Source organism: Corvus brachyrhynchos, unplaced genomic scaffold (genome assembly GCF_000691975.1).
Source record: "Corvus brachyrhynchos isolate BGI_N302 unplaced genomic scaffold, ASM69197v1 scaffold1358, whole genome shotgun sequence".
NCBI lineage: Eukaryota > Metazoa > Chordata > Aves > Passeriformes > Corvidae > Corvus > Corvus brachyrhynchos.
This window is the reverse complement of record NW_008239642.1, coordinates 248,060-269,534: the sequence shown is the minus strand read 5'-3', so window position 1 is coordinate 269,534 and position 21,475 is coordinate 248,060. Positions and strand designations below refer to the sequence as shown.

The following is a 21,475-nucleotide window of genomic DNA, read 5'->3' as shown; positions in this document are numbered from 1 at the left end:
TAACCTGGGAGATGGTGTCCATGGTTAAATCCAGCCCTCAATCACAAGCCCATCTGGAGGTTGCATCTCTTCCCTGATGACCCAAGGTGTCATGGGCTCATCAAGCCAGAAATAACTCAGCCTTGTGTTGCCAGTCCAGATCCACCTGAAACACTTTAATCTGGGCAGCCCAATCCACCTGTCTGTTGCTGATGTCCTTTGGCAGCCCTCCATGAAGGACTTTGACAGCCACATTCTCTACCCAGGCAGTGATGTCTTGGCACAATTCAGCAGCCCTGATGGGTTTCCCTCTGTGCTGCCAATTGATCTTTTCCCATCAGTCCAGCCACCCCCACAGGGCATTTGCCACCACCCACGAGTCAGTGTAGAGGTAGTGTTGGCCATTTCTCTGTTTCAGTGGTATCCAAGGCCATCTGGAGGCTTTCAGCTCTGCAACCGGACTTGATCCACCTTGTCCCTCAAGAGCTTTTGCGACTCATCACGTAGGACTCCATACAGCAGCTTTCCATTTTCAGTGTATCTCTATGATACAGCAGTGAAGAGAGGGCATCGCTTTTCCTTTTCTGGTAGCTGATTATGTGGTGGGGCCTCCTCAGCACGTCCCCTCTCCTCCTCTTATGATGATAATCTGAAATTTTCAGCTTCAGGCCAGTTCGTGGTAACTTTCAAGATCCCTGGGCAATTGGGGTTTCCTATTCAAGCTCGCTGTGTGAGATTACTCCACATGGCATCAGGGCCAGGATGTGTGGAAGGGACTTCTCTGAACATCCAGCCCAGCACTGGCAGTTGGGGTGCCAGAAGGAGCTGTGCTTCAGTGCCAATTAATCAGAAGTAACATCAGCCCTTCTGTCCGAGGACTTGCCCACTGGAAACTGGAGCTGCTTTTATCCTTGAAGAATTTCCTGGGGTGGTTGTTCCTCCTCTCCACTCACGTACCTGTGCTCCCAGGGCAGAGGCAGGGTTTCCATCCCACTTCCCCACATCCTCTCTGTGATCATGCAGGTAAAACCACAGGTAACATCATGGTGTGTCCCCTCTCTCTGGCACAGGGGAGCATTTACCAGGGACTGGTCTGCACTGGCAGGGCATGGGACACTTCTTTAAATTTCTTCAAATTGTTGGACATCCTTGCATAGTCTTTCCACAGATGTGATGCAGAACCATGGCAGGTAAGAGGTACTTTTTTCATATAGCTTGCATTTGATAACCAAGTTATCCACTGATTGTTCGTATTTCATGACCTCACTGCCAGTGAGCTGGCACACAGCAATGGCATGCTCTATGGCAACTTCTGCCACATGGTTGTGTACACTGGATGTCATCTGGGGGACTGCTCATTATTTATACAGAGTACCTCCAGCACAGCTAATTCTCTCAGGTGCACCTTGCTCCATGGTGTTCTGCTTGTCTCTCTGCACTATTAGACCATCCTTGAGAGAATACCTTTCCCTCATGCTTGACAGGAGTTGACTCCAGAGGCTGAGTTTCTGTTCTTTTTCTAATCCCCTGGTGAATCCCACATCCTGGGACAGGGATCTCAGCTACTTGGCTTCACTCCTTGATTCCATATCATGAGCCACGATATCCCAGCACTGGAACTGCTGGGTCACCAGGGGCTCTCCCAACTGCAGCTGAAATCTTTCTGCACACCTCCCAGCTCACCTGCGGATAGGGATCGGGTGATTATCTCTGGCCCTGCCTCTTCCTCCTGTTCTGAGAGCCCTGCTTCCTCTTCATCCCTCACTAAGCAAATGGATTGTCTTGGATTTCTTTTCCTGTACAGGTGCAACTGCTCCTGGCACGGGTTGTTCCTCCAGCTCAGCTGCAGTTGCCTGTTGCTCTGCTTTCCTCCTCCTCCCCCTGAGGGTGCTGTCTAGTGATCTGTCTAGTGACCAGCAGGGTCTGATAAATCATAGCCAGAGCCCATCATGTTGCATAACTTTGTGTCTCTCTGGAACGGCCACAGCATTTTTTCCATCACAGATTTTATCACTTTAACAGGGTCCTGTAGCTGTTCAGTGGTGAACTTTCAAGTCTTTGGAGCAGAATAGTCCTTCAAAAGTAGTCCTGTTTTCTTTCTTTAGTGTTCCCACTAGAACCACAGCGCCACTTTCTTCCTCTCCCCCTCCAAGTGGAAGTACAAAAGGCAAAGATCATGGGTTGAGACAAGAATAATTTTCTGGAAACAGCAATGAGATAAGAAAATGAACAGAAAGAGCAACAAAATAAGGTATACAAAAGGTATAAGTCAAAGCAGCAAAGAAAAGATTTACATGGACAAGCCCTTGACAATAAACAAAATACCGAATGGGACCATTCTGCCCACCACATTTCTCTGCAGGAAGGAACGCCCTTCTCCAAAGCAAGAGGGAGTTCTTTCTCCCAGCACTGACATGAGCTGGTACAGAACAACGTCTGGGTCCTGGCCATGCCCCCTCCCAGCCACTGCAAAAAATTAACCCTGTCCTGGCCAGAACCAGGACATTTACCAACAATGCAGCTGAACAAACCAACCACATCCTAAAAGTTACTGGTTAACCTCAACAGTAAGAGCTTTTCACCATCAACAGTATGAGTATACAAATGGTGTTTAATTCTTGTAATTTGTGCACAAACCCCTACAAAAAATCCCCCAACTGTGGCCTCCCAGCAAAGTTTTGATCTCACTAGACAGCAAACAACAAAACAAGTACTACCCTAATGTTAAGAGGATTAGGCAGCACAATCTAATTCTACATTTTACTGCAATTTGGAAACTGACAATACTTAGATGATAAGATACGTGGTCTTGAGGAAGAAAACAAATTGGCATTTGCTACAGTTGCAATCTGTACACATTAATGCTTCCATTTAATCAATGCAGAACTAAGAAATACTACACTTTAAGGCATGTCCAAATTGATTTCATACTCCATTGTCCTTTCACATGCAAGACAAATTCATTAGTTAAAAAAACCCTAGAAATCTACACCTCCCATATAAAAGCACTGTATAATGAGATCTCTTTTTGTCAATTTAATGAATACACTGTGTGTCTACAGCGATAAAAATCTAAAACATATCCATACACAATGTTAGAATTTTCTCCTCTTCTTCAACATGGAGAGTCTTTGTCCTAATGAACTGATTTGGCTATGCAATATGAAAAAAGGAATTCACTACCAAACTTTAAACATTAGGTACATTGCTTAAACTGTCCATCATTTACTTCAATTGACTCTGAGGATGAAAAAAACCCTGCCAATAGAGTGAGCAAAGATTTATTCAAGTGTTTTAAAGTATATGGCACATTACTGTTCAACCCTACAGGTTCAAAATCCATTTTCTATATGGTGAGTCATACCCTCTCAAAGCATTTTTACAAGGGCTACATAACTGACATAAATAGATTTTTTAAAATCCTGCACATTTTCCAGCCTGAAAGATGGATCCATGAATTATGAAAAAGACCTGCAAACACAGAACCGGCCTCTATTAGTAAATAGAAATATGTATTTCCAGAAAAGAAAGCACTAGAACTACTTTAGAAATCTGCCTTCTACACTTAAGCCTTCTGGGGCAAGTGAGAAATCCACTTCTGCAGGATTCTGAAGAGCTGCAAACAGAACTGACCTGAGGGGAGTCACCAGGAGCAGCATCAGGAAACAGTCCAGGTCTCCTGTCTCAAGCCCCTGTCCCAGGGCTGATCCCCCACTGACCCCCAGTACCACCCTCTGCTGAGCAGGGCAGCTTTCTGTGTATCCCTGGCCTCCGTTCCCACAGCCTGCAGCAACAGACCAGCTTTTCTTAAGGACAACATCCTTTGCTGTATGAGAGAGCTATCCATAAACTAATGGAAACCCTTAAATAATTCACCAGTATAGGCTCTATACTACCAGGATAGAATCAAGCTTGGCTATTGCTAGCATGACAAAAATAACTTCAGGGTGATCTTCTGGGCACAGAAATAACCCATGACCACAGCAGTCATTTTGTCTCAAATGACTATTTATGACAGTAGAAAAATTAACCAAATAACTTAGATAATAATGTTCCACAAGAAGTTCAGAAGGTTCAAAAAATAAGGCAGGGAAGCAACATCACTAGGGCAAGAAAAATACAGCTTCTGATAGAAGCAGATGAACAGCCTGCAAAGAGAGTGAGATTCACCTTTTCAGGAAATTAGACATTATTTTCATTATTATCCATCATGAAACACCTCCCACGGCCCCCACCCCCCACTGGGCCAGGTCCACATAGGAGAAAAAAGACATATGGGAGCAGGAGAAACACAAAAGGGTCCTAGCAAGAAAACAGATCTTGGCCAGGTAGCCAGAAAACAAAACAAACAGGAGATCAGGCATAAAATAGAGCATCATGGCCAGGGTAGAGCCCAGCTGAGCCAAGAACTGAGAGAGCCAGCAAGGCACAGTCACAGGCAGGCAGGAGGGAGCACAGTTTGAAGGAACACATTGTTGGGTATAAACTCTGTGAGTGTAATCCTCTGGGAAACAATCAATACATCTGAAATACATCTTTCTATAAAGGAAACATTTGCTACAGGAGAGGTAGACAAGCAGGAAAGCAGGAATGTTGAAATTGGTTTGGGTCTGTAATGATAACAAACATAAAATGGACTGGCTTACACAGAGCGTTACAAAATTCTGAGCAGAGCTTAAAAGGAAGCTCGCCCCGTCCTCCAGACCACCAACTATCCCTGGCACATGGACCAAGCACGAGCTCACCAGAGCCACCACAGCCCGGGAGAAGACACAAACAGAATCAGGGAGATCAAAGGAAGGCACAGTATCTGTCAGAAGAGGGGAGTTGATCCAAAACCAAAACCAATGCATGCTCTTCCATACTGTGAGCTTGGGAGGGGAAGGCACCAACCAGACCCATCAAAGGCAGCAAAATGAATGACCTAGTGCTTAGGGGTGGAGAGGGATGAGCATGTGCCAAGTCTCAAAAGAGAAATATCTCCTAACAGCTGGAAATCCCTGCTAGGAATGGAGAAGCACTCCCTCTGGAGCACATGGACAACATATTTACCACTGAGAAGCCAATGCTTCAATATCATTAAGTGTTGTAGGAAATGCTCTATTAAAATCTCAAACGAACTGCTAAATGGAGTGGCTTCCTAGCTTAATGTTGACTAGTGAGCGGGCTACTAATTGAACTCTTTAAACAGAGTTTAGTGAAATTCAGGGTAAAAAAGGGGGTTTTGGTAGTTCAAACTGACTTTTGTACATCATTCCAATACAGAACTGCTGATGAAGTTAATACCTGTTTATATTTCATGTGGAGGTATATCGGATAAAACAGGAGATATTGCTCCACACAGGCAGTGGGGAGTCCACTTGAATGCAGAGAGCATAAGATGACTAACTACTTGGACAAAGCAACAGAACTCACACTGGTTGTAACAGCAGAAAGGACACCAAACACTCATTAAAAGTGACTTGCATGTATTCTATAATACTTCATACTTAAGTCAGTGGGCAGCAAAAGCTGTCTAAATGCCTGGCACCTTGTTCCCAACATCCCCGACAGAATCATTAAGTTCCCATTTAGGATACAGAGGGGAAAACGAAGTAATTATGAAATCAGATTCCAGATTTCAGATCACTTGACACAAAATGTCAAGATCCCAGCAGAAAGCATGCTCAGACTATACAAACGAGCACCCAGACTTGCAGCAAATTCTGTGCATTACCATCTTCACTGTAGAATGAACATGCTGTTGACAGAGAACAATGGAGAAAAATATAGTGGGGTGACTGGAGTCAACGATCATAAAAAAAGGCCTCAACATCTCAGCACAACTGCTTATTTTAACACACTTTTTAATAAGGGGGGTATATTTCTTTTTTGCCATACACTTGAGCTAAAACAGAAAATTATCTCCTTTTAAAGATATCATACAGAATAGATAGTTGTATTTCATTAAAAATTGAGGCCACCATCCTCACATCCCAGAGCAAGCTGTGATGTATTTCTAATTACTGCACTTTCAAAATACTGCACACAGGAAGACATTTTCACCCCACTAGTAGCCAAACTTCATAAAAAGACAGCATTAAGGGACACTAAAAGATCACATCTAGACAGAGGAATGATTATTCCTTTTTTTGTGATTTGTGATTTTATTTTACACCTGTAATGTAACATTTTTTCAGAAGACTGTGCATACCAGAGTCCCTAATATCTAGATTAATAATGTGCAGGGAAATCAGTAAGAGAAAGAGGCTACTCTTAAAGATTAATTTTTCTGCAATCTGAAAATCAAATATTCCAATCCCCAAAGTGGAAATGGATGTATGAGGACGGGTCTATTTGGTTTTAAATAGCTACAGTAAACACAGACCAAGAGATAATTTGGATTAATTTAGATGCAAAAGAGATTTCAGAAAAAAAAAAAACCAACTGTATTTCAAGTCATTAGAAACATGTATCAAAATTTCTATGGAAATAAAATGTTTGGCATCTGATCTGCCATTCAACATTCTGCCACTAAGAAAAAAAGATAATTTAAAATATAAAATGAATTCAACATAACTGTGTAACAATTAATGTACAAAAAAGCCGTGTCACTTACTGGCTGATCCCCTCAAATGAAGCTTCTTTGGAGACATTTCCACTATCAGTATTAACACCACGCTGGGAGGAAAAAGATTAAAAATACTATGACTCTGAGCCAAACACGGGTATTTAAAATTTAAATCATGGGGAGAACTTGATTGCAGTAAGTATTTGGGAAAACTTACACATAAGTTTACCTGAATCACTATAAATAAAAAAAAAAAAAAACACAGTCCAGTATAAGAAATAATCAGTTCCATAGGAGACCAGCACAGAACTCAGGTCAGGATGTGCTGCTTAAGAAAAAGACAAACTTCCATTTCTAATGCCCTTATGTCTTGAGAGGGAGATGTGAGACCTATAAAATAACTATACAGGGCAAGAGAATGAAAAATAGGCAAGTTTTCTTCTAAAGTAATTTAATATTAAAATAAATTATTGTGCCCTGCCCGGCAATGTTACTATTTAAATTTGCTTGCAGCTCCCCTACAGCTTTCCATTCAAGCAAGGAGCATAAGCAAGAGTATTTTGGCTGCCACACAGCAGATGAACACTTCTGACATGAGTCTGGGGAACCCTGCAGAGCAGCATTACAGTTCTGTATCTGGAACAAGACCAGAGGAGGAGAGGACCAGGTTTCCATTCAGCAGCAGACAGAGAAGTGCTCTTCCCTTCTCTGAACACTTCTTCATGGCAGTGGGAGGAATGTGAAAGCACCACAGCACCCTCCTCTCAGCCAAAAATTATGTGAAAATTCCTGATTACAACAGGATACTCCTAGAGTGATAACTACCCAACAACTCCATGTGAAGAAATGCACAGTAAGAAGCACAAGATGGTCAAACATTCCATTTCCCTCATTTCTCTTAAAGAACATGAAGTTAAGCCATAGGGGCATCTTTTAAGTGTATATGTGTGTATACAAATATAAACGAAAGAAAGACTGAAAACTCTTTAGGGCCTCTGTTCTTAGTGGATAAAGAATTCAGATCTGAGGCCATGTAACTTCCTGAAGAGGGACCTTTTTTTATTAAGATTTCTGCCTGGTCTCTATCATGGGAAAACAAGAAATCCAGGAGCTGCCACTGCATTTGCTGTAAGGGAAATCTGAGAGTCAGCAAAGAATTTCTATACAGATTGGAGACAATAAAACAGCTAGTGAGAGTTTACAGAACACCTGTAAAGCAGGGGAGCAGCTGGGAGAGAGGTGATGGGGAAGGAGAAACTCACAGTCTTCACCTCCATTCGTTCATCCTTCTTCCAAAGAAATAAGCAAGCACCATTCAAAATATTTAGCAGGCATTTGATACTGCCTCGCTCCTCCCACAAGCTGTTCTTACTAAACCACTCTGTGCAGAAAAAATATTCCCTGAATCCTTGTGGGATTCCCAAAGAAAAGCCCAAACATGCTCATGACATGACCAGAATAGCATAAAAGGAAAAAGGAGTTTGAAGTCAGGGTAGATAGGGTGGAGGCCATCATAGTCAATGGGCTTGTCATGTTTTACCAGAAAACCAGTACAGCTTTTGGCAGACAGAATGCAGACTGGATGAGGCCAGAGGCTACAAATCTTAAAATCTAGAAGACTAGATTTTTATACATGGGTGACTTCAAATTTGGTGTAATATGGGGAGGAAAAAACAGAGAATGACAGTGCAAAGAAATGCTGCATAAACTGGTATCCTTATTGAAGAAATTTCAGAATATGACTTACCAAAGTGAGAAGTACAGCAGGTTTCTTCAAAGCCAAGACACTGGATATCTAAAAAGAGGTGTTAGATTACTGTTACTTGTCTTTTTTTTCTTCCTCATAACCACATTGATATCAATTTCATCAATATTCACTGTATATAAAGTAAATGAGCTGCAAAGACAAAAATGTTCCTCTGATACCTTTCAGATATTGTAGTATTACTTGAAACATACAACAAGAGACAGTAGAATACAAAATATTGACAGAAATGCAGTGATCAAGTTGATGGTGTCCTTTAAAGACATAAATACCAACTATAACTCATGTCTACTGTCATCATTAGGAAGACACAACATAGGAGCCAAAAAACTGTAATGTCATACAGAAATAAGGAACACCAGGGTACTCTATCCTGCACATATAAAATTTACATTAGTATTGTAACATTACAATGTGTTAAATGCTTAGCAAAGAGTATTTACTGTTACTGTCACTGGGTCACTTCTACTGACTAATCCTTTTATTAGGCTCCTTCAGCCTCCTTCAAACATTCACAAACTAAGAACAAAATCACTGGGCTTGTAGAGTGCTGGGCTTTCAGAGCAGTTGCAGAGGGGTGAGTGCTGAATTACACATACCTTGAGGCAATGAACACATGACAGCTTCATGGAGCACAATTCTATCAACTTTAAACCACCTTAATAGCTACTGCTAATATTAACAAAAGAAAGTATACGGCAGTGAAGTTCAAAAATACCAATTCCACCCTTTTTTTCATATCTTAATCTCATGAAGTATCAGGATTACACACACATGTTGGTAATTCATTGACATAAAGCTGTTCTATAAAAAAGGCCCTGGATGTCCTGATGGTGGAAAACCAACTCCTTGGCAAACAAGGCAAAAGTTACAGAAGAGAGCTGAACAGTTACGTTGCAAGCTTCAACAGCTTCTCACTTCAATACATGCAGTCCAGGTCAAAAGCAGCCTTCATTTTTTAATTTATTTACTGGTCCACATAAAGAGCTCTTTTTCTCATCAATGAAGTTTTTAAGCAGTAAAGAAGAAGAGAATAGAACTGCAATAAAGATAACTGTTGCAGAAAGTAACCCAAAACTACTAAAGGTGAATGTGATTTTTAAAGTGTGATTTTTAAAAATAAAACGTGTATTTCCACTTGCAATTTTCACCATCTGACAGATGAGCACTGGAGCACCTGAACACTACGTGACTCCAACTCACACATGGCAAAAGTCAACCTCTCCACAGCTCCCTCCAGTCCCAGCTTCTGACATACAGATCAAACTTCATTTTGTAGCTGGACTCATTATGAAAATTAAATGAAACCTCCTCACAGCTGATGAGAGCAAAACTTTTGGTCTAGAGAGTCAGTGTTCTACAGGAGCAGAAGAATCAGAGGAGTCTTCTTCAAGCTGCTCTCCATGAAAGTCACACACAGGGCTTGGCAGGAATACTGTCCTCACCTGCTGAGCCTTCCTACCAAAGAAACAATCGCTGGCCAGGTGCACAAGTGTACAAACATCTGCTCCGAAATTAAATCAGAAACCTAACTAAGCAAGGCACACTAGCATCTAGAAATGTGAATATATTTGCTTATTCAAGTAATAAGATGATTCTACAGAAAACAAGAGTGAGGCAGGCAGCCTTTCCCAACAGCTTTTTGGAGGCATAAAATGAACAAAGGCTCCCAAGACAGAGCTAAGACATGCAACCTCCTTGACAGCAATCTCCTCAAATCTCCAAGGCATGGCAAAAAATTTATTTAGTGATATGTTTCATTTGGATAAAGCCACAAACTAACAGGTCTCATCATGCACCGAACATGTTTATGAGACTGCCTTTGGATTAAGAACTGTGTTCAGATCAAAAGAGAAGCCTTTAAAAAAACTTAAAAGTGCTTTGTAAGATAAAAGGATATTTTCCAGTAACAGGGAAGGAAGAGAAGATCCCAAGTCAGGAGACATCCAGTAAGAAGAGGACTAAAATTATGCAAAGTCATTGCCACTCACTGATTTTGTATTCACAGAAAAAGGTAATCAGAAGCACAGACAACTCACCTCGGTCACATAGTGGACTTCATCCACAGCATATTTGTTCTTGAAGAATTCAGGGGGATGAATCCTTTGGAAAACAACAAAAAGAAACATTTGCGTTTAGCTTTGCTGTTACATTTAATAAGGTCACAGACAAAGAAACAATACTCTTTACTATCACAACAATAGAATCAGATATGAGGAATGTTTTAATAATCTTATCTTTGACTCTATTTCTCAAAATAGGAGATTACACAGAAAGTTGCCACGACTACAAAAATCAGTGTGTTTTAATCCAGTCCATGCTTAGACTGCACGGTCTCCTCTGAATGAAAGTGGTTTTTTCCCATTCTATGCAAGACAGTTTTGTTAAGGACTTTTGCCATGTCATTTATACACAACTTTTCAATTCAACAAACTTTGGAAGTATATGGAAATAACAAAAGACCAGTCTGCCCTATGTTACAGTCAAAGAATGAATAAAACATTCATTTTTTACCCTGGGAACTGCTCTAGCAGACTGAGAGCTATTAAGACACGAGCTCTGCTGCCTCTATTCCTCAGGACACCAGAGATCCACTCCTCTAACCCAACAGAGCGAGCAACTGTAGATACAAAAATGCTGCTAGCAAGGATTTTCTTGCTATTTTCTAAGTCCTTGAGAGACTTTTCTCTCTCACAGAAGAGGTAGCAGGGAATGTAAACAACCAAGCCACCTGCAACCTTGAAAAATCTTGTTTATGGTATAGTAGAAAAATATTTTGACAATGGATGTTTTAGGATTTTAGCCAATCACCCCCAAGGGGTGGCTGGTCCTTTGTCCAATTAGACTATGAAGAAAAAAGTCTATAAAAGAGTTTGTAAAATAATTAAATAAATCAATCTTGCTGCACAATTCCTGCCTGCTGGATCTTCTCTCCTCCTCCTCCCTATGGCTGCGGGACACGGTGATATACCCTAGGGCCCAGGCCTGCGGTAATAGGCAACTTTACATGTTCATGTCCAAAACTAAATCTCTTCTACTCTTTTCTCCTGATATCCAGCCAGACATTTTTCTAAAGGCAAGAAGAACGTGAAGGATCTGCATGCAGTCTGTCCCTCCAGGGCTCTCCCGCTGGCTTCTGTACCAGTGCCTGTACTGTTGCTCATTCCTTGACCATATGGTAGCAGCCAGTTATTCAGAAGACTTCAGTCTCTGTTTATAATCTCCATCTTCCCAAAACTGAAATAAATACAACCTCTGTAATTCTGAAAATGTTATCTCAAAATAATAATAATTGAAAAAAAAATTTTAGAAAAGAAAAAAAAAGGGAAAAAAAAATCACGCAGTTTACATCATTCCACAGAGTGAAGAAAACAGGAGGAAAAAAAACATGGCTGGAAAGTGCTCGAGTCTGGGGGATCCCAGGTATTTTGCTTCCTGAGCAACAGCAGGAGATCAGGAGGTGCATGCAGGATCAAAGCTCCAACTATGTAAACATTACACAACAAGAGCACAAGACCATCAGGGGAAAGAATAAATGAGGCTGGAGGCCAAAGAGCATTTCTAAGCTTGCAGTGAGGATCAGCAGAAGTGGTGGGACAAACAGCTCAGCACCTTGAGGAGCTGCTCCAAACCAAAGGCACGTGCCAGAGCTGCTGGCAGTACCAAGAGGCTGGAGCACTGCCTTATGCCAATTTTTTCAATCTTGTGTGCTCCTTTACCATTTACATTTCCTCATGCTCCAAACAGTACTGGGCTGTGACATGAACCACAACATGAAACTGTTTATGGTGTTCTCAAGTAGTAAATCACAGATTTTAAAAAATTTATTATCTGTGAAAATACTACTCAAAAGTAACACAAAACTATCTCATTACGTGTTCCCTTTTGCAATACTCCTTCTGTAGACTGTTCCTATCAGTGACGGAGATTTCAAAGCAATTATCATTTATCTTTTCTCCCTGGCTTATTTCGCACACAATTTAAAAAACTCCACTATACCCTCTTATCTTTATATACCCTCTATATTACAGTTCCCTCACCTCCAACTTTTGGGTACTCTGTTTCTCCTACAGGTATCTCTTTATTCTTCCTTCATTCCTCACACACTGAAGTATTTTTATAATCCAGAAACATGATGAACAGATTTAGCACCTTCCAGTTCTGTTCTCTTTCACAGTTTTAACCAATTCATCTGGTATCAGAAGAATCCCAACTGTAAAACCAGCTAATGTATGGCCAATGGTAATTTATGGTAACACATGCTCTTTAGAGCAATACATCCAAAGCACCTTTTTATAATTAGCTGCAATGTTTAAATCAAATAACTGTTTAAGGTAAATATTTCATAAAAGTATACCCACAAGTGTGCTGGATTTTATTGACTTCATTTATTGCAATTAAAGTAAGAATAGGTCTCATTTTCCACCACTCCAATAAGAAAACTTCTTTCTTTTCACAAGTTCTTTCTCAACTCCTTTTTTGTTCTTGTTGTTGCTAGTTGCCTCCTACAATTGTGTAGCCTACAGCACACTGCTGCGAATTTAATTCTTGGGTTATGGTTAATATTAATCCGTTCCAGCTTTAATCCCTCCAACATCTCTTTCTACGTACACTATGACTCTTTTGAGGAACAAAAGTAGCTCATCATTCTTTCAAGGCTGAGGAATTTTTCTCTAAGAGAAAGAGAACAGCAGTTTCTCACAATCCTCCATCCTCTCCCTCAGCTGTTAAAATAGGTCATCTCTGAGATACTTTTGACTCCATTACACCTAATGACAAGCTGCCAGGATTCCCAGATGTGTACCTCCCTGCTCATCTTCTCGCTATCTCACTCAAAAGTCGGCAAGACTTTTAGCATGAAGTTGAGAGCCAGACTTCTCAGCTCCTCTCTGAAGCACTCACAGCCCTGCCTCACTTTTTTTATACAGTCATTTAGCACCTCTGACTAGACGGAAAAATAAATTCATATACACTTCCCACAAACTACCATCCCACGAGAGCCATGATGCTCCAGAGATGAAGCTGCCTCTCCCACTGGGAAGATTTCTGCTAAGACCAACTGTGTTGCAGAAGCACAGAGGTGCAAGGAAAAAGTGTACATGAAGTCTATATTAGAGCCAAAAAATTCTATGCTGTCAGATATAGAAAAGCAGTATAGAAAGCAACCAAAGGTCAGGGAGAAAGAGAATCAAAACAAGAAAAGCAGGCCAAGGGAGGGAATTCTGCCCCTCAGCCCCACCCAGGTGAGACCCCACCTGCAGAGCTGCCCCAGCCCTGGGGCCAGCACAGGAAGGACCTGGAGCTGATGCACAGAGCCCAGAGGAGGCAGCAGCATGAGCAGAGGGATGGAGCAGCTCTGCTGGGAGGAAAGGCTGCCAGAGCTGGCATTGCTCGGCCTGCAGAGAAGCTTCGGGGTGACTTAACTGCAGCCTTCCAGTGCCTGAAGGATCAACAAGAAAGATGGAGAAAGTCTATTTACAAGAGCCTGGAGTGACAGGACAAGGGGGAATGGCTTCAAACTGACAGAGGGCAGGGCTAGATGGGATACTGGGAAGAAATTCCTCCCTGTGCGGGTGCTGAGCTGTGAGCAACCTGGGACACTGGAAGGTGTCCCTGCCCATGGTGGGGGCTTGGAACTTAATGATCTTGAAGGTCCCTTCCAACCCAGGCCATTCTATCATTCGGTGATCCTCAATGGAACCTCTCCATAGTCTCTCTACTCTCTTCCATTTTTTCCCCAGTTTAGTGGAGCTCAATGAAAGATAATTATGCACAACATGGTAGTTACTCTAAAAAGTACCAGTGCAGAGTTCCTGAGCAGATACAGGGCTCAGTACCTACTTTTATCCAGTTTGAATGCAAAAGATGCGAAAGTCTAGCACTGATCACCATTGTCACAGGGTATCTTCCATGAAATGCTCTCTGGCATAATCTAAATCAGAAGTTACATTCAGTTATCATAATTTCAAGTACATCTGACGCTTCCCAGGGATGAGGAGTGCTTCTCTCTACAAATGACTCTCAAGAAGCTAGAGTAACTTAACTGGTTACAACTTTCAGGTTTGGCTTTGTCATTTGTAACAGTGCTATGGGCTGCCAGTTTCAGAATTCTGATTAATCACTGCAGAGACTACATGCAAAAAAAAAACCCACAGCAAGCCATAAATTAATCAGAAGGATAACCCAAGTGGAAGATATGATCCCAGATATTATTGAATCATGTCTCTTTACCTATACAAAAATAAACCCCAACCCTTTTGTGAACAGAAGCAATGACCTAATTTTTACAGGCTTCAGGCAGAGGCTTGGGGTGTGCAAAATTGTTTAGATTCCCTGACAACACAACTTGGAAAAACCCACAGAGAATAATGCACATCAGCCCTAAAAAGGCTCAATATCCTTTCCCTATTGTTTTATAACTCCAGCCAAGCAAATACCAGTGTTAATTAGAATTGTCAATAGTTAACTTCCAGAATAACAGGAGTCATCATTTTACTTTAAAATGGAAATAAACAACTCCAAACTCCTGGAACATGCCCATGTACCCATGGCCAAGCATCTAGGCAAAAATCTGGCATCTCAGAGTACATGGCCATCAGAAAGAAAATGTAAGAGTCCTGCACTGATGTTAATTTACATGAATATGGTCCTCATTTTTCTGATTTTCAGCCACAAAGGACCCCTTAAACAAGAGACTGTCTCTAGTTCACCACTTACAATTCATCCCAATTTCCGGTGAAAAAGCTTGAGTTATTTTGCGTTAAACATTAAAGCTGTTTACTTTCTGCTGATGTTTCCCATGAAACTCATCTCTCTTCTATGTTTTTCTACCCCATCTAGATCACCTACTTGGTTTCTTACTCTCAGGATTTTCACAGTGACTGGGAAATGCTGAAGATGGCCTAAAGATGCGAAGCTATGTTTTAAGAAGACCTGAATTCTGATAAACTGCCTTATTTTAACAGCTATGGTTTTATTTAGGCACCAAATATTGAAGATTCTCCTTCAATGATAACAAGTGACAGCTTTATTTTAAACAAAATTCTACTGAGAATTTCTACTGGGAAAAAATAGGTGGGGGAGCAGCAGCAAAACCTTCACTGTAAAAATACAGTGTGAAACATTAAGTCAAAGAGTAAATTAATACCTTACGATAACACATTTATCAAACACAAAAACCACCAGTAAAAGTGTAAGGGAGCATAGTATTAAAAGCTAGTAATCATAGATCCTAGTCTGTTATTCAACTTAGTGAAAAAATCCAAGTTTAGAATAAACTTTTCCATTTGGTTTAACTAAATTCACAGTGGCACACGATGGCATGTTTAAAAACCACCACGCTTCACCAAATCACACCACCTCAGATTTTCCCAGACCACAGTACTAGGACTGCCTCCACTTAGATGTGATCCTCAAATAGGAATATAACACTGACTCCTCTGTTTATCCATCAGTAAGATGAACAGCTATGACAGCTCTGTGTATCTATAAATACACAAAAAATTTATTTTAAAGCTTTTACATATTTGGACAAAATTCAAATCACAATTTCTTTGCAGTAGTTTATCAACCATGTTATATTTCCACTTTAAACCCAATAAAAACTCAGTCTCATTGTCTAAAAACATTTTAAACCTGTTGTTCATTATATTGCACAAGAATTCATAACATCTCTCAGGATTCAAATCTTAAGAGAGCTGTACAAATGTGACATTACTGTAAGAATTCTATTAAGCAACATTTCTTTGTATGCTAAAGGACTCTGGAGCAATAGCCTTGTAATACCAACATGATAAAAAGTGTTCTAGTTTTCAGAACTGTATTCAGAAGAGAGGTAAAATGAGATGGATCTACATCACAAATGCCAAAGAAAAACTGTGAACAGAATTTATAGCAGCTGATAGCTATTCCTGAAAGAAATGCATCTAAGCCAACTGCTAATATATTTGCAGCCTAATTGCTGATATACATATATATGCTTTCATTTGCATCTAAACATTTGTCCAAACTTCAATATATTTAACAGTTATTCCTAAAGGTTGCTTTGTATTTTCATGTTTCAATGCTTCTAGGACAGATTTTCAGTTTTTAGTTTTTACAGTGCATCAGCTCTAAAATGAAATTCAGCTTTTCCTGAAGTAGTCTGATTTAGCTTTTCTTCAGCATTTCAGTTGGAGTTCCTAGTTCAAGATTACTTATCTTACTGCATAGCCTAGAATGTAAAATACTCATGTGGGGAAAAAAATATTCCAAATGGTATGTTCACTATGAATATTAAACAAATTATACACCCTTATTTTTAAGATTTGAATGGTTTCAGAGAATTCTTTAAGTCCTCACATCTGGCCTTGTCTGTGTTTTGCAGCTATTATGGAAGAAGGGTGTCTTACTCCACTGTTACGTATAAAAGAAAGCAATAGGTGTAGCCTACAATAAGCACCAATGTGATGAAACTGCTCTTCTGCAAAATGAAATATTAATTTAATATCAAGTGGCACAGACAACAAAGCAGTATTCCAGATGGCTGACCACACATGCTATCACTGAACGTATATTAGGGCAAATAATGAGAATTACCTACAATTTCTAATACCTGTATCTGGCTTTAGGAAAAAAAAAAAAGGCCAAAAAGGCCAAAAACCAAACAAATAAACAAACAAAAACCCCACCAAAAAACTCCCAACCAACCAACAAAAACCAACAGTATTAACTTAATGTGTTTTTTTAAAAGGAGCAGTAGGAAGCTCAAAATAACCAGTCAACAACCATTTTGAGGAACTCCTAGTATGTCAGGGAAGAAGACAGCAAGTACTGACACAAAGCAACATTCCACGCTAAAGACTCTCTCCTACAATTAAAATACAGATCCACAAGTCTTATTGTCTTTTGGATCCACAGCTCCTGGTAAATACCAGAAAGTGATATTCTCACCAGCAGTAATTAAAAGTTAGAATTAACACGGTTGGAACAGTAACAGAATAGACCAATAACAAAGACTTCTACACAATAATGTTCAGGGTACAGTACTCTCTTAATAGGTTCTACAAGTTTTATTGCCTAAAGTACATGAAAAATATACCAAGCTTGTATCACAAAATAAGGAGAGGATGATTCTTGATGCACTGAGACAGAAAGGCTAAAACTAGTGAACTTCACAGTAAAGCTTTCTGCTTCTTCCATTCAACCCTGACTTTCACATTCAGAGTAACAGATATAAAACACCACTTTATGGCAAAATCACTTTGTCTTGAGCAAATTAAATGCCTACATTATCCTGCAGGTAGTGCCTGTATGTGGCACTGCAGCATGCACACACTTACTGCCAGCAAGTCATGGCATGAGTTACATCACATTTTTCCTCACTTAAATAAGGGAAAGCACATGCACAAGGAGAAAATTGGACAAGCATAATCTTCAGCAACTGAAGTTCTACACAGTCAACAACTCATTTCTCAGTCCTTGCTAGAATGAGCTTAAAGCAGAGTACAAGTTTCAGAGAGACTGCAGACACAGAATAACAACCCTGGCAAAATTTAAAGCAGAAGAATAGAAATACATTAGAAAATGTTAAGGCGAAAAGGGATGCAAAAGCAATGTTTTAATGCTGTCAGAGGTTCACCAATAAACTCCCTTCTCATTACAATATCATCAAGTTAACAGATGGCAAAGCATTAACCAAACAAGAGAGTGTCAAGGACTGCTAGGAAGAACAACACAGCACACTTTACAAGACACCAGCAGATGTTCCTGATTTTGTCCAAAAAAATGCCATCACCTTTATATTCCAAAGGAATTTCACTATCTCAAACAAGAAGATTAAAAGGCATCAAGCTAGATTTAAAACAAAACAGTACTAACGGGCTTGCTGGTATCACAGGCAGCCTCCAGCAATGTTTTGACTACCTTAATGGTACTCCCTTTCCACAATTCTCTAGATTGCTGCTACGTTCTTTGAAAGCCAAAACTACCTGTACACATGGAAAATCAGACTCCTTGCTCCTTTTGATACAGTCGACAATAAGATGGATTCTGAGAAAATAATTGACTTCAAAAGAAATCAAGCTGAAGATGACAACTGAACCTGATCTGACTGGAAAACAAGTAAGAGAAGCCCCACCTGTCTGAGGGGCAGAACAGTAGAGTCCACAAGCATGAAGCTGGACACAAGGTGCTGGGTATGTGATACTGGACTTCCCACTGCTACACACAGATCATGCAGAATCCAAATAACTAGGAGCAAGAATGTCACAATTAGTGCTAGTAAAAGCCAAACACTGACCTACCGATTTCATCTGCTTCAAGTATACAGTCTCATTGCTCCTGCTCAGTTATTCCCACTACAGGTATTCCCAAAAGATGAACAGTTCTTTAGACTTTCTATAAATTCTACCTCAAGCAGCAGTATCTCAATTAGACATTTAAGAGATACTATCAAGAGCTACCCGACAAAAACACAGAAAACTTGCAATTGGTAACCTTTGCTTTATTTCTCTCTGCAAATAAAATTCTTCCTTGGAGTCAAGGGCTCTATACAGAGAGAAATGTGTACTAAGGAAATGTTTACACACTGAAATCCCCAAAAGATAGTCTTGTAGCATTAAACTGATGACAAATACTCATTAGAAAGCTCTCTTCTCAAATAAAAAGAGCACAAGAATTATAGTGGTTAAGATATTAAGTGTAATTTCTAGGTCACTATATAGAAAGTGTTCCACTCAAACATTGGTCTCAATTCAAGCTTCTTAACAAAGAAAGTTACACACCGAATATGTCAATAGCAGATGTTCTGCTTGTACTTTGGAAAAACACCAATATTAGAGGGGAAACAAGTAATACCTAGTATCCCACAAGAAAGTACTATAGCAAGCTCTGGAATGTGAGTAGCATGTCTCACAGCTCCCATATTAATCAGTAAGAGAATGAGACGAAGCAGCACTGATTTTTACAGCAGCACTGGATGACTTGAACAGCTTTAAGAAGGAAGGGGATGGTAACATTCCCATTTTACAACTTGTAAGGAAAGCGAAACCACAAAGAAATTAAATGAACTTGACACAACTCAATGGGCACAAAGAAAAGACAAAATCTACCCTTGTACACAGTGCCCTATCCACTGCATCACGTTGCCCCTGCCAGACAAAGAAGTATCTGGTGTCCCCCAGGACTGGGGTTGTGGCTACCTGCTCTGACTGCCAGACCTCCAGCAAGGGGTACACAGCAGTAAAACACAGTCTGCCTGCTTTACACTCACATTTAGCTTTTAAGAAGCACTAATACTAATGATACATTTCTCTAACATCTTTTAACAGAACAGTTGGGTTTGTTTTTTATTTTCTGTTTATCAACAGAGACCACACTTTCACGGAGTCCTTCCTGAGCATAGAGGTCACAGGGAATAAAAAACATAAGGAAAACAGTTAACATCAAGAGCTAAGAACGTGGAATTTTTTAAGTGCAAGAATAGAGGAACCACTGTAGGTATATCACTTGAGATTTTTTTCACTGAAGCACCTTCCCAAATGCAGGGCAACAAGAAGGAGAGCTCTGCCCTCAGGCCAGGCAGTGGCACAGCAGAAGGCAGTGTGGAGGTGCAGAGCCTTGTTGGAGCACTGCTGGCAAACCCCCATGGACATTTCTTTTGCTGCAGCTCACCTTCCTACCAGCAGCAGGTTTTTTGAAGAAAAACACAGGGCATGCCTGATAAAAAAAACCCCTTAGATTCTCTGATACTTCAAAATGTTATCAGGAGTTTATATCACCGAACTCGGTACTCCTGGTAGCACATTACATAAAGTATAAAATAAGAAATGCCTGGTGGGAGTTATCAACATTCCCTGTCACACCACAGGAATGAGACGTGCTATCTCATTCTGTGGTTTGAAGCCACATCCGGAAATTAAAAAACTCGGGTAGAGCATCGTCAAACAGATTTGCTTAGTGCTGGTTCTTTTCTCAATATGCCTGAATCAAAAAGAGGAGAGGAAAAAGAAGCACTTTTAACACTCGAGCATTCACTTATAGGTGTATGCTGGTAGAGACGGCCAATCAATGGACTGATACAAATTGCTATTATGGTTTCAAGCCTTCTCAACAAGAAACTTAAGGTGTTGAAGAAAGCAGTAAGAAAGCAAAGATTTATAAAAATAATTACTGAAGCAAAAGTCATAAAAACAACGCACATTCCTCCCAGAGCAAGCAAGGCTTGTGGACAGTGAGAATACTGGGACAATGACTAAACTGAGCATTTGAGAAGTCTAAGCATTTGATCAGTGCTTTTAGAGCAAACAATTGTCAGTAAAGCAGCAAGAGCAAGCCAGACATTAATTATACTGAAAATGTAATTTTTATCCACAGAGAAATTGGGCAGCAGGCCCATGGGATTCTCATGAGGTTTAACAAGACCAAGTGCTGGAGCTACATCTGTGTTGGGGCAACCCTCGGGACCAATTCAGGCTGGGAATGAACAGGTCAAGAGCAGCCCTGGGAGAACGACTTGGGGATACTGGTGGGTGAGGGCTGGCCCTACCCCAGCTGTGTGCGCTGGGACCCAGAAACCCCTGTGCCCTGGGCTGACTGCCCAGTGTGGGCAGCAGAGGATGGCGGAATTCTTCCCCTCTGCCCCACTCAGGTGAGACCCCACCTGCAGAGCTGCTGGCGAGAGTCCAGAGGAGGCACCAGCATGATCAGAGGGCTGGGACAACTGGGATTGTTCAGCCTGCAGGGGAGAAGCTTCAGGGTAACTTAACTGCAGCCTTCCAGTGCCCGAAGGATCAACAAGAAAGATGGAGAAAGTCTATTTACAAGAGTGTTGGGGTTTCAGTTTAGTCTTAGGTTTTTTTCTGTTAAAGGAATTTTCTCCCATATGCATGTTGCTAGGGGACAAATAGCTGTACTTAAGAAAGACAAAAAGGGGAGTGGGGCGGGCCTGGCTACTCCTTTGTCTACACCTGGGTGTGGGGGCAGTTCGCTGTGAGCGTCCGGAGAGAGAAGCTGCAGAGAAAGGAGCTGCTGCTTCTTTCTTTTTGGCCGTTCTTTCTTCCTGCTGGAAACAACGCCGGGACCCCAAAAGCCGCTTTCCCTGCCCTGCTGGAGACCGGGCTGTGGCTGCCCTGCCCCGCTGCTGCTTCGAGCTTTCGCTACGCTGTAGCCCTGCTCGCCCTGCCTGCCTGGGCCTCCGTCGG

The 21,475-nt window shown here is 41.0% G+C and overlaps 1 protein-coding gene across 1 annotated transcript in view; it reads right to left on the bottom strand.

The window, feature by feature from the left end:
* Positions 1–6,569: 6,569 nt before the first annotated feature.
* Positions 6,570–21,475, bottom strand: part of LOC103621074 (xaa-Pro dipeptidase-like) — a 22,823-nt gene continuing 7,917 nt past the window's right edge. Inside the window, exons 4-6 of the mRNA XM_008639818.2 lie at positions 10,334–10,397; positions 8,277–8,324; positions 6,570–6,639 (exon numbers count right to left, since the gene is read on the bottom strand). Coding sequence (XP_008638040.2) covers positions 6,574–6,639; positions 8,277–8,324; positions 10,334–10,397 — 178 coding nt within the window. The 3' untranslated portion in view covers positions 6,570–6,573. The remainder of the gene's footprint in view (positions 6,640–8,276; positions 8,325–10,333; positions 10,398–21,475) is intronic.